The following is a 16,901-nucleotide window of genomic DNA, read 5'->3' as shown; positions in this document are numbered from 1 at the left end:
GTGCAAAAGGGGAAATAGTTATACACAAGGAAGCCAGCACAGCAAGTGGTGAATCACCAATCTCTAAAACAAGATTTTCTTTTTAATTGAAAATGAATTTTCCATGAATTCTAAACTACAAATAGATGTTAGTGGGAACTGCTGAACCTGGGTCTATTACAGATGTATTGGATTGTAGATTGATTGTGTAAAAACTAACCCAACTGGTACATGAAAAAAGGTACATTATCATTAAACACAATAATGAATCCAATACTTTATATTTTGCTTGATGTAGCGCATATGATGTTGGACATCTCAAAAGTCTCAAAGAAAGCTTCAATTTAGTAAGAAAACTAAAGCAAAATGAACAGAGCCACATTCCACAGGAACCATTTTCATCAGCTACTCTCCTAGAGGCAAAATAGTGTAGCAGCACTGAGCCATACTTCCTGGGTTCAAATCTTACCTTCCCTACGAACCCATCCTGTGACCCTGGGCAAGTTATTTAACCTCAACTGTAAAATAGAAAATAGTAGAGTGATAGTACCTAACTCATGGGTTGTTAGGAGGACTAAACATGTTAATACCAGTAAATCACTTAGAACACTGCAAGTGCAGAGCACAGATTAAGTGCTGTATAAATGTTTAGCTGCTATTATTATTAATTATTATCCACATAAGACCAGTATAAGTACATTTAAATCCAAAGTTTTCTTCTGGAAGGTGACCCTTGTTTGCACTAGAGACCTTACCTTCTGTCGTGGTTGGTTAGGAGCAGAAACCACGACTGTGTTGCAAATTGCCAACGCGATAAAGAAGTCAATGATGTACAAAGTCTCCAGTGGTGGATTTGGGATGGTCTCATCTGGTGAGTTAAACAGCTGAGGTGTAATCTGACTAAATTTGTTCAAAAGCCTGGTGTCTGGTACCACATCTGTTTCCTGGAGATCCAAGAAGACAAAGCGTTGTTACTGAGAAGCATCTAAAAATGAGTTTTAAGTCTACATGAGAGGTAGCTTTTATAATCAAGCATGAGACAGTAAACTTTATTCTTCAAAAAAAGATTCATGGGAAGTGAGAATAGAGAAATAAAAGACAAAAAAAAAAAGGAAAATCCAGAATGTAAAATATTAATGGAGACTGCTTTGACTATCAACTTAAATTAAAGACAGGAACAGTGCCTTTCACCAAAATCTAGTTGCATGAGTGTTTTCTTATCTTGAAATGCATAGTACTAGAGCTATATTTTAGGATCTTACCTTGGTTCATCCAACAGCAACAGATGAGTATCAACTCTTTTTTAAAAGTGAGGGTATTATTCATACCATGTAATTTTAACAAAACATTTTATGCCTCAAGTCACCACTATTATTAAAAACTACCCTTCCAAAATAAAAATTACTATGAGCAAGCTACCAGATTTAATCAGCATTTCCTAGTAATATTCTACAAGACATTAATAAGGGTTCCTTGAAGAGATTTCCAATCATTCAATATATTTGGCAACCCTACCATGTCCTGTGCCTTCCTCTTAAAGATTTTTTGTATAAATTGGCTCTAAGAATTTGTTATTGAAAGAAAAATACTCTATTTTGTTCAACACAATGCTTTTCACATTTAAGAGTAGTAGTCTTAACAAAAGACTGTTGTAGTAGAAATCTGTTTATAATCTATAGAGAGAGCCAAAAAAAAAAGTATACGTATTTTAAGGAAGGAAAAAACTATATTAAAATGGTAATATTTAATATATACCGATAACAAAAGATGAATACAAGTCACGTGTATACATTTTTTGGCAACACCCCCCCCCCACCCCTGTAGTAACATATAGTCAACTGCGTTAGAAATTTTTCAGATGAGTCAAAAGAAATACTTCAAATCAAGTTTTCGGAAAAATACCATTGTATTCTAGAGGAATCCTGGACACAGTTGGTTGGCAAAGCATACTGAAGCAGGAAAGCCAGGAGAGGCGATTTATTGAAAAGAGTAAAATATGGAGATGTGTGATATTAGACTCAGAGGACCATGGCTTATGCTTAGGAGTTTGGTGAGAATGAGCATAAGCTTAACAAGAAAAGAGTACAGGCTGAAAATCATATGGGTTTGGGTTCAGGTCCTAGACCCACTGCCTATTAGCTAGTGGCCTCAGGTAGCTAACTTCACTCTCTGAGCTCATTTTCCTCTTCCAAATAATGGTAAAAATAAGTAACAGTGGTGAAGTAGCTACCTACCTCACAGGGTGGCTGCTTTATATGTAAATGAGACCAGCACAGCAGAAACCCAAATAATGTAAGGTTCCTTTTCTATTACAAATGACACACTCACCTTCAGGCAGGTTACAAGGTTCACAATGGGTTTTAAAGGTCCAAGTGACCTGCTGTCACAAAACATTCTTAAATTTGTATCTAGATATAATACATCAAGAGCTACTGTCCTGTGATATTTGATGTAGCAAAATTTAAACCTTCTTGCAGTTTGATGGAGTTCATAGGCACTCCTAGTGTGGCGGCTGTTCATGAATGAGTTGGCCACATTTCCTCAGGAGTCTCAAACACAGTAATGCTGGCTGTGCCTGTGCTAGGTCCTCAGTACTCAGAGAACAACCCTTTCCTCGAAGTCGGCAGAAGAGAGTGGTCAAGTCTGAGAGACTTCTCACTCAGCGCTTAGTCAACCATGGGATTCTTGGGAAGCTTGTTGTATGGTATTTATCAAGGCCTATGATTATACTGTCACCCAGTGCTTGTGAGATTCCATGGGTTGGAGCAATATTTACAGAGGCATCCTTCTCAGAATGTTAGTATGTATTAAACAAACAAACAAGAGTTTCATACTGAAATAAGTGTAAGAAATGTTGACATTAAACAGGTTTCTTTCTTGCAGCACTTCTCAGAGTTCAGTGGGCACTGAGCATCTCCAAGAAGAGGCCAGTATGAACAGGCTTATCAAATTTTATTTTTTAGAGACATTGTCCTATGAAACACGTTTGGGATTGAATGAGGCTTTAGAAGCTAATAGTGATTTCATTGTACCAATGATCTCTGTATTGACTAATAACTGGCTTTAGATCCTAAAGACCACTGTATTCTGAAGTCAATCTAAGACGAATAAAAAGTTTGTCACTTCGTCTTTGTGACAAACGCTGTTGACATAAGTCAATCTAATGTGCCATTTGGGGGATTTAATGACTGCATGACTGAAAGCCTGTGCTGTGACCACGAGAATAAAAGAGCTATTAGAGCTGACCAAAGCTGGGGCTATGGTCAGCAAAACTGTGTTTACAGAAAGTACTGTCAAATGTGAGAAAAACCTAGAAACTCAAGACCATCCGAGATCCTAAAAGCATCATGAAACAATATATTGTATAAAAGAGCCCAAAAGAAGATTTAAGGAAAGAGCCATGGAACATTCTTCCACTTTAGTTGGTTTCTCTAAAATAAGTTAATCCCTAGTGACCAAGATATTTAGTTGCTGACTTGAGAAAAGTATAGTCACCGCATGCAATTCCTGTGTATGTGACTTTATTTATAAGCATTTTTCCTAAGATCCAAACCTTCCTCACTGAGACCCTATATTACAAAGTTGACTTTTGTTCCTTCTTCTGTGATGGACAGTTTCTGCCTTCTCTGAACTCCTATTACCCCAAGGACCAGGCGACACCATCTTTCTTTAAATGATTCCATGCACATGTATGTCTCTCCCCACAGAGTTTGTAAGTTCCTTTAAAGGAAGGACCGTATCTTATTGCTCTTTGAATCTTTAACTCTGTACCTGGCACATGGATAAGTAAGAAAAGTTTACTGTTGTCCACTACTATGAAACACTTGCTAATTTTACATTTCATAAAGAAGGGAGTGGATATCATAGGGTAGGTAGATAGATAGAAATGAGCAGGAAAAGGAGAAACTTAGCCCCGGAAAGAAAGCCCCTTGCTGCAGCTCCTACTGGAGTCAAGAATCCTTGCAGCTGCCGTCACTTAGGGCACCAGTGCCTCACTAGCCCAGCAGAATTCCAGGCTCTTACATGCCCCTAAATCAAAGGGGAGTGTTGTTAAAAGCCAGAGAAGGAAGGAAGACATCTCACTTATCAGAATGTACATCCTGCTTATCAGGACTATTTTAGTGACCTTCACAAACAAATCATAAAAAGAAAATTGACAGAAACTACCTTGAGAATCAAAAGGGAGAACTGGGCACCTCAGCTGGAGAGAAAGAGATGAAGAGAAGGGAGACGGGGAGGCAATTCTACCCATAGGAATAAAAGCCTTCGCACAAGGTAAGGAGAGGCCTCTCCCCCTCTTGGGATTGGTCTGCTCCACATCTTGGAGTGTATCTGCCTTTACTAATAAACTGCTTACTATCCTTTACCTGTACAAAACTCTGTCTCTCTACTGAATTCTTTCCCTCGAGAAAACAAAGAGCCAAGGAATATTATCTCAACCTGGTAACAGATAAACAAGACCGAAAAGATGTTACTCCTTAGAAAACAAATATATAAACTCCTCCCATTTGGCATCAAATAGATATTTTTTTTAAATGCAGAGGAAAGTTATGCTCCTAATTAGAGAATGCAGAGCATGCTGTGGATAGCTTCCTATAATTAAACAAAGCCTTACCTGGTTTCACAGTAAGAGTCCAACATCTTTGTCCCAATTTCATGTAACATCTAACTATTTCAAATTTTAGATTTGCCTCCATGATTCATGTTACGCCTTCCTACCCGGTTGCAAGTTTCACATTCAGGTTACTGTCTTTCTGTTTTACCCCCTATACAAATTCAAATCAAACAAGCAAACACACTGGCCAAGACTTCCCTTGGCCTTTGATGGTATCTGCTGAAGCTTTTGAGTGGCCTTACTACATAGTGAATGTGAAGTCTGTTTTAAAACTGAGAGTGACAGGAACCCACTTTAATTGTTTATGCAAAACCTAAAATGCCCAGAGTTTAATAATGGACAAAGATATTTTCCGCAGGTGATAACGCTGACCAGGCAGCTCTAATACTGTTTCCTACTCCCCTGATAGTTCCACCTGTTCCTAAGGTTTTTATGTCATTTCCCGCTGCCAACCCCTCCCCCCATCCTCCAGTTTCAAGGACTCAACAACACTCCACTTCTACAACTTTGGCTTAAGTATGCACACAAGTGCCTTCTTTTTCCCTCAGATTCCTGATACCACAAACACACTGATAACTCCTCCTCCAGTCCTGTGGTTCTGAGCCTTTGCATGAGCCACACACTGCCTGCCCCACCTGCCTTTCCTGCCTTTCCTACTCGGTAAACCCCTACTCATTAGTTTAATCCTAACTCAAGTTTTCCCTCTTGTGTGCACGCCTCACCTCTTCAGAGTTGATCGCTCCCTTCTTTGTGCCCTCGCTATACTTTGCATGAACAAGTATTACTGCACCTTGAATACAGGATTATATTTAAGTCATTTATATGTCTGCCTCCTCTACCTAGAACAAACCCGAAGGATGGAGTATGTCTTATTCATTTTATATCCCAGTGTCTAGTATTATACCATTTCCTCCCAATAACCCATTAATTAACTCATTCATCCCATCAATATTTACTTTTGAGCTATGATGTCAGGCGCTCCTCAAGGAAAAGGGGTGGGGGGTGGGGCAGAGGATGGACAGGGTCTGCGCTTGCATGGAACTCACACTCTAGTGGGGGGAGACAGCGGATCCAAAACAATAACCTATAAACAAATAAGATGCTTCTAGACTGAGACAAAAAGAGATGCGGAGGAGGCAGTGGATGGAAAGGACTTTGAATTAGGTGGTGGAGAAGTTTACTGAGGAGGTGACATCTGAGCTGAGACCTCAATGACAGGAAGGAGACAGCCATACAAAGATCTAGAAAAATAGTAATCCAAGTAGAATTCATGCTAGTTGAATGAAAACCTCTAGAGAATTAAAGAAGCATCAAAACAATGGCTTAGAAAGTAAAGGTTTCTACTTCTAAAAAAGGTACCAGGAACCCAGGACTCAGGAGCCTCAGTGACACTTTTTTTTTAGCTGAGCCATCCTGCCACCTGTTGGCAGCTCAGCGGCAGCTCAGCTCGGTCTAGGAATTAAACCAGTGACCCCATCGCTCAGAGCTCTCACTCTTGAGTGAGCTCTTAACCAACTAATCCACTCAGCCAGCCCCTCAGTGACACTCTTAAGTCCCAAAGGAATTTTGGAAATTTGCCTCAGATCCTCACTCTCTGGCTCCCAACCTGCCCTCTATAAGAACCTACAGCTTTCTCAAAATAATCTTTAGTCTCCAAAAAGAGTCAAGTCAGCTTGTCTAGAGCAAGAATGATCTCATATTTCAAGGAAGATTTCTTTATCCTATGTAACAGTGTCATATTGAAAACACAACACAAAACAGCCACCTTGGAGTATCCGTATAATAGAGTGATGCGTGGCATTGGGGTATAGGGCAAGTGAAAACAAAATGGACTGAATGGAAGGCTGAGCCTGTTAAGCAGCTTCATTTAACCTTCAAAGGTACTTTATTGAAACTGGACATGTGAGACACTGAGCTAGATGTTAAGGATGCAAGACAAGAGAGTCCTTGCTCTCAAGGAGCTAATGGTTTGTGTCAGAGGCAGAAAAAAGACCGAGGGAGGGAGGGAATGTGTACGCAGAGCTCAGAAGCTGAGAAAAGAGATTGGGAAGTCTTCCTAAGAGGATAGTTAAGGGGGTTTTCAAAGAAATAAGGATTTCATCAGATCTGGTAGACAGAAATAGATTGTAAGGGAGAATAACTTTTAGACAGGGAAATAGTATAGATAAAAACACAGATTTTAAACTAAGAAATAATCCTTTGTTCCAAGAAGAGAGCAAGGCCGGATGAGGAACCCGAGGGGGTGTGTGGCACAGTCCCCGTGGTGGCTAATACCCTGCCATTCCACAAAATGGGAGTCAACCTGTAGTTAACTCCAGGTGTGTGGAACATGTAAAAAATCAGCAGAGGAATAGGTAAAAAGATAAAAAGAGAAGAAAAAATATATTTCTGATATAGCCTTAAAGTCAGTACAAAGAGGTTGTGTGTATATGCTTTCCCTATTTTTCTGTTTTTTAGAAGTTGAAGAAAAATTAAGTATAGATTTTAGGAATAGCCTGACCTATGGCAAAGATACAGTGTGACAGGTTTTATATTCTTAATGCCACAGAAATGAACTAAATGAGTTGCACCGAAATGATCACCCTCGCTGCTGCGATTTTTCTTGGCGACTCTGAAAAGAGCCTCAAGGCCTCCCCCAGGACAAAAGAGACAGCTGGGGTCACATCACTACTACGAAAATCATACAATAAGCTCAATGTAGAAACTGATTCTACATTTCCCAAAGCTGATTCATTCTTGTGATGCCACCTATTTTAGATATCACCAACACGTTACCAGTCTCACAGCTGGGGAATCCTCATCTTGGTAAAACACAAGAGTTCATTAAATAAGGAAAGTTGAAAAGGCTGTTGAAATTTTATACAAGTCGTTCTAAGTGCAGCAAAACTTTGGATTTCTAATTCTTTCATACAAGAATCTTTCTTGAGTCCCATCTTCCACATGGTCTTCTCTATTTTTCTGCAGTAAAATGTGTTCGTCAGTGGATGTGACTAGACAGTTCTCGAAACTTCCCTCTGGGGCTCAGGTATACACCCTGCTGAGCTCTAAAATAGAAATACTTGAAAATGCCCCTCTGAGGACTAGAAATGGGGAAGAGGACACAGGTTTGGTGGGAGCTGGGGGAAGGTTAAAACAGATTAAAAGGCCTTGGCAGGTACCAAAAGGCATTTGGGTTTCCCTTTGATTTAGGCGTACTTACCTGTCTACGAGGTAACTGGTAGGCTTTGCTGGTTCAGAGAGTGGGCCACAATGCTTAAACCGAGGCACCTTTTTCCAGGTGCAGACGTGGTCAGCCCTGACTAGAAATATTGTTTATTTTTCAGAAATGATATACTACCTCTCAACACTGAATTATCCCCCAAATTAGGAAGTTGTGATACTGTTTGTTTATACTTCTAATTATGTGTGTGGCAATCACACTGCACTGCAATTATGTAGTCTCTTCTCAGGTACAAAAGACAACAGTGTTTGGCTCTATTGTAATTATGAGGATGTTTTTTCATTATTCATTATGGGTGTACAAGATTCAAGTCATGCATTCACACTTACAATGGGGCTACTGAAAGCAGCCTGTCTGGAATGAAGCACTTCACTGGCTCCATCTCCACTTCCTAGAGCGGAGCAGCTCCCAGCAAGATGATTCGAGGGTTTACTTCCCAAAGGCCCATTATGAACCGTCCTGCAGCTGGGAGCCTTCAGTTTTGCCATATTGCTGAGGGAGTCACTGGGGGTGTCTGCAAACTCCTCATCTTCAGAGATAGCTTCCTGATACGACTCTAACCTCTTGGCTGAGGGATAAAAAAAAATCACACTGGGTCATTATCTGAGAAGAACCATTTGCAAGTTAAATATGTCAGGCATTTATTTAAACAGCTATTTCACATCATCTCTTCCCTTTTCAAACCTGTCCTCCAAACTCCCCTCCTCCAATTCCCTTAGTTAATGAACTTACCTCATGGAAAAAAGTAGAAACAATCAGATAGGAACTCCCCTCTTTTCCCATCATCAAATCGACCAACCTATCTCCATCTGTATCCAAACTCTCTGTCTTCCCTCCTCCAACTATGGATAAAGTTGCAAACACCAAACTCGCCACGTGTGATCTGTATCCCACCCCTGGGCTTCTCAAGGACTTCACCTTCACAATTCTCTCCTCTTTCACTCACACCTCTCTCTCCTCAAATAATCTCACAGCTTTCTGTGTCTCTCCACTGACCCTGCTATTGCTAAGGTTGTCAACAAGCTCCATATTACCAAATCCAATTATTGCATCTGTCCGTATCTTATTTGAACCCTTAGCAATAACCAACAGAGTTGACCATTTTCTTCTTAAAACGCCTCTTGGTGTCTCTGACGCCATGTGTTTTTCTCCCTCCTTCCATGGCTGTTCTTTCTTAAGTGTCTCCTGCTGTCTTCTCGCCTCCTCAGCCCTCAAATATTGGGTTCCTGCAGGAACTCCTTCCCTTCTCCACCTGCATACTCTTCCTTGGTGGTGTAATCTGGTCCCATCTTTGCAATATCATCTCTGTGCACATGGCCTCCAAACCTGTACCTTCAACTCTGACCTCTAATTGGAATCCAGACTCATACTCCTATATCCAACTCTCCAACTGATACTTCCAGTTGGATGTCTAGGAGGTTCTTCAAGCAGATATCTGTGTGGCTCACTCCCTTCCTTCCCTCAAGTCTCTCATCATGTCCTCTCATCAGTGAAGGTTTCCCAGATCTAATTACATACTATAAATCCTATCTCAGTACTTACTACCATCTATACACTATATATCTTATTTGCTTTTATGTTTTGAATATAAACTCCAAAAGGAGTTTTGTCTGTTTTGTTAATATGATATTTCCAGAGCTCAAAGCAGTGGTTGATAGATATCCAATAAATACTTGTTGCATAAATAAATAATAGCGATCTTAAATGTGACTCGGAGAAAATAGAGCTCTCCCTCTCTTTCCCCTCCAAGTTACTTTCCCTGGTCTTCCCCATCTTTGTAAATGGTACCTAACTATTTACCTAGTTACTTATGCCAAAAATCTAGGATTCACCCTGATTCCTTTCTTTTTCCTCAGCCCCCATATTCATAGCATCACCAACAGCTATCCATAATTCATCCAAAATATATCCCAAATATCTTGTCTTCTCTCCATCTCTATTACTTTAGTCCAAGCCATCATTTTCTCTCAACTGGACTAGTGCAATAGCCTCCTAACTGGTCTCCTTGCCTCTCAGCAATCCATTCCTCACACAATAGCTAGAGTGATCTTCCTAAAAGATAAAGCACATCAGATCACTCCCTGCACAAAACTCTCCAGTGGCTTCACAATCCACTAAGAATAAAATCTGGACTCCTTTTCTTGGCTTACAAAACTCAAAATGATCTGACCTCTGCTGACCTGTCTAACTGTTTACCCCTCCTTCTTCCACACTTCCACTAAAATCCAGCTTCACTGGCCTTCATTACTTTGAAAATTGCCAAGCTCATTTCAGCCTGAGGGCTATACTAGCTGCTAGTATAGTGTAGTTGATTGGAAGGCTTTTGCCTGTGAACTTCAAGATTATGTAATTCAGATCTAGGATCTAATGTCCTCCTTAGAGAGGCCTTGCCTGACCAACCAATCCAAAATAACTTTCAAATCATCCTATATCATATCACCCCATTTTAATTCTCTGCAAAGTACTTTTCACTATTTAATATTTTTGTTGATTTAAAAATTAATTTATTTATGACTATTTTTACCAATAGAAACTCTTGAAAGCAAGGGCTTTAACTGCTTTGTTTATCATTATATCCAGAGCCTGGAATACCGAGTAAATAATCAGTAAATATTTGCTTGTTGGATTGTCAGTTGTCTGTATGCTACTTAGTCCATGGACCAAATTTCTAAATTGCAAGGTTTTAAAACATGAAATGATATTGTCAGGTATGTTTCAGTTCAATTACATATGTGTAAGGGATTATTTCCAAGCAGCAATATTCTTTACAGAAATATCTCCTAGGCAATGCTTTTGCTAGAAAACCCTGAAGGGTTAAATATTTTCATTTCGGTGAAAATAGTATGTCTCAAAATTAATAATATGACTCCCCAGAATTAACTTCTCAGGGGAACTGGCCCCTATCGTTTCCCCCTTCAGCATTCAACGTGGGTCTGAGTGTGTCTGAGTGTGTGTATGTGTGTGTGCGTGTGTGTGTGTGTGTGTACGTGCATGGGCTTGTTTCTAAACCATTACAGAAAAGACACCAGAAGCTCTGGACATATATGTTAGAAAAGTGTCCATAGGCAAAGTCAGCACCTCCCAGAAGTAGTGCAACATTCCATGGCTCACAAACAGCTATCTTGTCAATTACAGTTCAGTCATGACAGCCCGTGATTCTCAGTCACTTGGTATCTTCCCTGCATGAGGATCACAGAAGAGAAGTAGTCACAGGGCAGGAGCATGCATGCTCAGGGAACTGGGGTGTGAGAAGGCTGGTATCAGTCCCTTTAAATGTTACAAATACAAAACTTTAAAAACTACAAATACAAAAAATAATGCAGTGCTTCCCACCATGTATTTTATGAAACATTACTGCTGCAAGATACTTCTTGGAGTATTTTAGGAAATACTAACCTCACAAATAGCATAGAGGTTTAGCTGCAGTGATGTTCACTGCAGCACTGTTTACCAAAATGAATGACTGTTGACAGCCTAAACTAATGGCGGGGTAGTTATGTAAATTATGGCAATTCTTACATGTAATATAGCATAACCACTAAAAAAATACGGAGAGAATGGAAAGGGGTCATGATGAAGTCTTAAGAAAAATGGGTATAAAACTAATAGCACACTGCGATGTCACTCTATTTAAAACACATACATGTTAATGTGTGCATGATAAAAACTCAAAAGAAATGCACTAAAATGTTAACAGTGGTCCCCTGTCTGGTGAGCATTATTGATGACTTTAAAATTGTCCTGTTTGGGCTTACCTGAATTTTCTATAACATTCCTTTTGTAATAAAAATATAAGAAGATGAAACAAAATACAGAGTCTCATTATATCTAATATGACTAGCTATTTGTTTTTCATTTGTATGGTGATTATGCAATAAATACTCAATATTTTATTCTGCACATTCACAGGTAACAAAAAGTTGGCTTAAAAATATGAGCCAGCTGAGCGACACGTTGGTTAGGAGTTGGCTTGGGATGCTAGCTTTGAGCAGCAGGGCCCCAGTTCGGATCCCACATGGCCCAGTGACGCTGCGCCCTCTACAGCTAAGATGGTGAACAACAGCTCGACCTGGAGCTGGGCTGCTGTGAGTCGCCGGTGACGATGTAGGCTGCAGCCCCTGCTGCAGTAGGCTGCCATGAGCTACTGTGAGTAGCCGGCAGCCGCCATGAGTGGCCGTCCAATGGCCGGTGAGCGATCTGCCTCAGCCGGGAAGAGCACAATGTCATACCAACATGGGCCAGTGAAGCGACGTCCTCCACAACTAGACTGAAGAACAAAAGGACAGCAATTTGTCTGTTCTCCTCCCCCAATTCCCCAGTAAAATCATATATATATATATATATATATATATATATATATATATATGGGAAAATATAGTATACTATATACTCTTAAATTCTTAAATTTGGGGCAGAGTGGGATTTCTAAGTTTAACACTACTGGCAGAGATCATAATATTCATAATCTTCAATTAATATTCATAATTGAAATTTTTTCTTTCATAAAAATATAAAACTCCTAATAAGTGACTCCCTAAGCAAAGTTAAAACACTATGGGAGGCAAAATTCTACGATGGCCACCAAGATTCCTGCCCTCCTGGTATAAACACCTTGTGAGTACAATGGGACTTCACTTCTGTGATTACATTATGTTATGTGGCAAAGGTGGAGGGATTTTGCAGATGTGATCAAGTCCCTCATCAGTTGAATTTGAGTTAATCTAAAAGAAGAATATTCAAGGTGGATATGATCTCATCAGGTAAGCTCTTTAGTAAGGACTTCCTTAAAGTCAGAGATTCAAAGCTGGAGATTTTGCTGCTGGCCTTGAAGAGGCAAACTGCCATGCTGTGGTGGGCTGCTTCTAGGAGCTCAGATGGCCCCAGGCTGAGAGCCAACAAGAAAGAACTTCAGCCTTCTAACCTCAAGACTCAGAATTCTGCCAAACACCAGTGAGCTAAGAAGATGCTCCTCAGCCTCAGAGAAGATCACAGTCCCAACTGTTACCTAGATTTCAGCCTGGCGAGAGACTCCGAGAGGACACAGCTGTCTGGTACTCAGACTCCTGAGCCAGAGGCCAGGACAGGGCATTCCTGTGTTGTTGTAAGCCACTACATTTGTGGTAATTTATTTTTCAATAGCAAACTAACATAGTAATAGAAAATGAGCCATTTGTACACCTGAAACTAATAATAATAATAATAATAATAATAATAATAATAATGATAATAATAAATGAACCAGAAAAAATATAGAAGAAAAGGATAACATCAGGGCTCATATTAAAATTATTTAACAACTGGTTCAATCCAGTGCACAAATGAAAATGGATGCTGGCCACAACCATCTAGCCTGGGGCATACCAGCCCTGCCATAATAGATAAAACCCTCCTACAGATTACTAAGAATAAGAAAAACTCATTTGTAAAATAGGAAAAGAACATGATCACTTTACCAAGGAAATTAAAATGACCAATAAACATATAGAAAGTTAAACATCTCATTAGTAATCAAAGACAAATTAAGACAATGACAATTTTTGTCTCCAAAAATCACACAGACCAAAAGGAGTAACTTCATCCCAATATGGCTGGGCATGAAGAACAGGTATTATTTTCTTTTATTTTATCTATCATAATTTTTCATCTTACTTGTCTATCTCCTTGCCCAAATTCTAAGCTACATAAAATCAGGGACTCATGCCACATATTAAAAGCTCACAAAATATTTGTTGAATGAATAAGTAATGCTAATTGCAAGTATTATTATAATAGCAAACAAGCTTGACCATGTACAAAGCAACACTATGCACTTAATGTTGTTATTAACTGAGTTGAAAAATAGTCCATGAGATATTGTTGAGTAAGAGAACCAAATTGCAAAACAATATTATAATATGCTCTAACTCATAAATGGGAAAATGTGTAAATATATATGTTCGCATACAGAAAAATATGCACAAAAAATGGTTAGATATTTATCAAAAGTTAATGGTGGTTAACTCCAGAGAGTAAGGCTTTAATTTGTTTTGGACACTTCTCAGAATTATCTTCATAGGAGCACATAGTATGTTTATAAATAACAAAATTAGGGGCCAGCCGAGTGGCTCAGCTGGTTAAGAGCTAGCTCAAGAGTGCAAGCTCTGAGCAACAGGGTCACCGTTTGATTCCCACATGGGCCAGTGAGCTGCGCCCGAGCTCAGCTGCCATTGAGTTGCCAACAGGTGGCAGGATGGCTCAGCTGGTGAGAGCATGTGCTCCTAACAACTAGGTTGCCTGTTCAAGATGGTGGGCTACGCCCGCCCGCAACTAAGGACTGAACTCAGCACCTTGAGCTGAGCTGCTGCCTGGGTGGCTCAGAGGATAGAGCGCCTGCTCTTAAGGCTGTCAGCTTGACTCTCACATGGATGGTGGCTACGTCCACCAGCAACTAATTGAACACAGCACCTTGAGCTGAGTGGTGCAACTGGACTTGGAGCTGAGCTTGCTGTGCCCTCCACAGCTAAGATTGAAGGTCAACAACTTGGCTGTTCCCCTTCCCCAATTCCCCAACACTGTTCCCTCCCCCAATTCCCCGATAAAATCTTAAAAAATAATAAAAAATAATAATAATAAATAAATAACAAAATTAATGAAGTTCCTTTAAATATAACTAATTTATATGTTTACTTCCTTAGTGTCAGAAGTTCAACTCATCCTATATTTTCTTACACTAGATGTTCTTAACTAAGAATCAATGAATACCTATGGGCTGAATGTTGGGGTTAGGAGAGCATGTAGTCCCTTTGGAATTATTTTCAAAATATTTTTTAGGGAGATGGTCCATAGTTTCATTAGATTCTCAAAAGTATCTAGAATGTAACATCACCATCACCATTTTCAACCCTTGACCTTCTACTACTACCAGTAATTTACTTTCCTCTAAAAGAAACCACGACAGTAGACTCTTTGACTTTGACCTATTAGCTTTTGAAGGGATGATAATTAAGTGTAATGCCCATTTGGATGAATTAAGTACCCAATGCATAAATATAGCATTTCTATGCTAGAATCATCAAACCTTTAAGTGAGTATAAAAAGACCAAAGTGAGGGTTGGTTTTCATAGATACCCAACACTTACCATTTTCTTCATGGCAGTAGTCGAATCCTGCCACACTACATCTTCGAAAAACCATCTTATTCTCAGTGAGGGTTCCTGTTTTATCGGAAAAGAGGTACTGAATCTGTCCAAGATCCTCAGTGATGTTCAGGGCTCGGCACTGAACAGTAGAATCCATTTTCTCGTTGTAGAAATCCACATCACTTTGAATAAAATATATTTGCCCAAGCTTCACAATTTCAATGGAAACATAGAGAGAAATGGGGATCAAGACCTAAGAAGAGCCAAACAATTTAAAAAATGGTAAAGGGGGAAAAGAAAAGATAAGAAACCGAATACAGCTGTATAAATTGTAAAGATATTAAAATTCTATGATGAGCTCGATAGAAATTACCTGTAACAAAATGATCATGGTCCAGAACATATAGAATCCTGCCACCACTGGTGATAAGACATGTCCATCAGCCTCAGGGATATTAAAAAATAGTATGTTTTGGTATCTACTCAACCAGATTCCATGACCTGTCAAAAAGACACACAGATATCAAATGGATGCTACATGTGTTATGGACATATAAAACTTTATTCCTAAAGAAAGAGGGGTGAGAATATTTATTTTGGTTGAAAAACCAACTGTTTGTTTTTGGAAACAAATTCAAATTCAAAAGACTATACATTCTCCTCTCTTTCTTTCAAGCTCTTTCCAGTCCCTTCAGTACTCTGGCCACATGTAACTGGATACAATCAACATTAATGTTTTGTAGGTCAAAGAATGAGAGAGGCAAGGAGGTGATTAAAAAAAAAAATTGGCAAATTAAACCTCCCTTACAGAAGTCAAACATTCATAAATTTTTGTCAATAAAATGCTTTTAAATGAGTATCTTGCTGAAAAGATGTCAGCATATAATCAAATTGTACCTACCCAATGCACCAGTTAAACACATTACAGCCAAAAGCAGGACACACCAGAGGACATCTGTATTTGCTCTTCTTTCTAATTTGCTGCGCTTATACCTTGGACCGCTGTTGTTCAGCATTGCTTTGGTTTCATGGCCTACATAGGTAACATGATATGTCAGAGGATATGTAAATGAAAGCCAGGTAGCAAATATCACATTTTGAAATCTCTCTTGCAGACAATTCCATAAAAGGTAGTTACATAATATGTTTTGTTAATTTAGTGTGCTTTTGTAATCCACTTAGAAAAACAGAAACTGGTGATTAAACTTATCAAGACAAAATTTTTTTTCCTGCTTTCGTAGATTGCATTTTGAGTAAGTAGAAAATGTTAACTTGTAGAAAAGTACAGAAGAGACAATAGTGAAAAATAAGAAGTGTAACCAACCTGCATAAACTACAATGCCCACAACAGCCTCTGTGTTTCTAATGGTGCATCCTCTCAGTAATAAATTTTCTTTACTGAGACCCACGCGTTCTTTATTGGGATGTTCTCTGTAAGAAAGAGAGCATGTAGATTCATTTCTAAATACAAAAGTGGGGATGCAAAAATAAAAAGGTTTTGAGTTTTATTAATTGAGTGTAGTTAGGTAGTTCACAGAAAAGTCTTCATATCTCTAGCCCATTTGCTTTTGTTATTTCAGAGCTACCTGCTTTGGCTGGGAAAAAAGATGCAACAAGTTTCTAATTGCCACTGTTTTCTATTATTCTTTTTTTTTTTGTCAACTTTTAATTTTACAAAAGCTCAAAAGTATTCCAAATAAGAAACTTGCTTCTCTAGTACAAACTGTATTTCAGGTGATCAATAGTTGATGAGGGAGAAGTTCTTGATAGAACTAGAAAATCACCATTTTCAGCCTGATGAAATCAAGGATCATTTTGGGCAATGATAAGCGGTGGCTGCTAAAACCGTCAGGTGAAGGAAGGCTGATGGGGAACTTGATCATGAAAGGATAAGGCTGACAGGACAAGGGGACATCCCAGGCCTCCAGGTGTTATAGGAAGTGCGTATCTTCAAGGAAACCTAATCAAG

General features: G+C 39.2%; 1 protein-coding gene across 7 annotated transcripts in view; it reads right to left on the bottom strand.

The window, feature by feature from the left end:
• The window catches only part of ATP10D (ATPase phospholipid transporting 10D (putative)), a 129,870-nt gene that overhangs the window by 31,435 nt on the left and 81,534 nt on the right, over positions 1-16,901 (bottom strand). For all 7 annotated transcript variants that reach the window (XM_019665766.1, XM_019665764.1, XM_019665763.1 and 4 more), the window contains 6 exons: positions 16,257-16,363; positions 15,834-15,965; positions 15,306-15,433; positions 14,933-15,185; positions 8,144-8,382; positions 735-923 (listed from right to left, as the gene is read on the bottom strand). In XM_019665766.1, coding sequence (XP_019521311.1) covers positions 735-923; positions 8,144-8,382; positions 14,933-15,185; positions 15,306-15,433; positions 15,834-15,965; positions 16,257-16,363 — 1,048 coding nt within the window. The remainder of the gene's footprint in view (positions 1-734; positions 924-8,143; positions 8,383-14,932; positions 15,186-15,305; positions 15,434-15,833; positions 15,966-16,256; positions 16,364-16,901) is intronic.

This window comes from Hipposideros armiger, unplaced genomic scaffold (genome assembly GCF_001890085.2).
Source record: "Hipposideros armiger isolate ML-2016 unplaced genomic scaffold, ASM189008v1 scaffold_452, whole genome shotgun sequence".
In the NCBI taxonomy this organism is placed as follows: Eukaryota; Metazoa; Chordata; class Mammalia; order Chiroptera; family Hipposideridae; genus Hipposideros; species Hipposideros armiger.
Note: the sequence above shows the minus strand (reverse complement) of the source record. Positions and strands in the feature narration are given on the sequence as shown.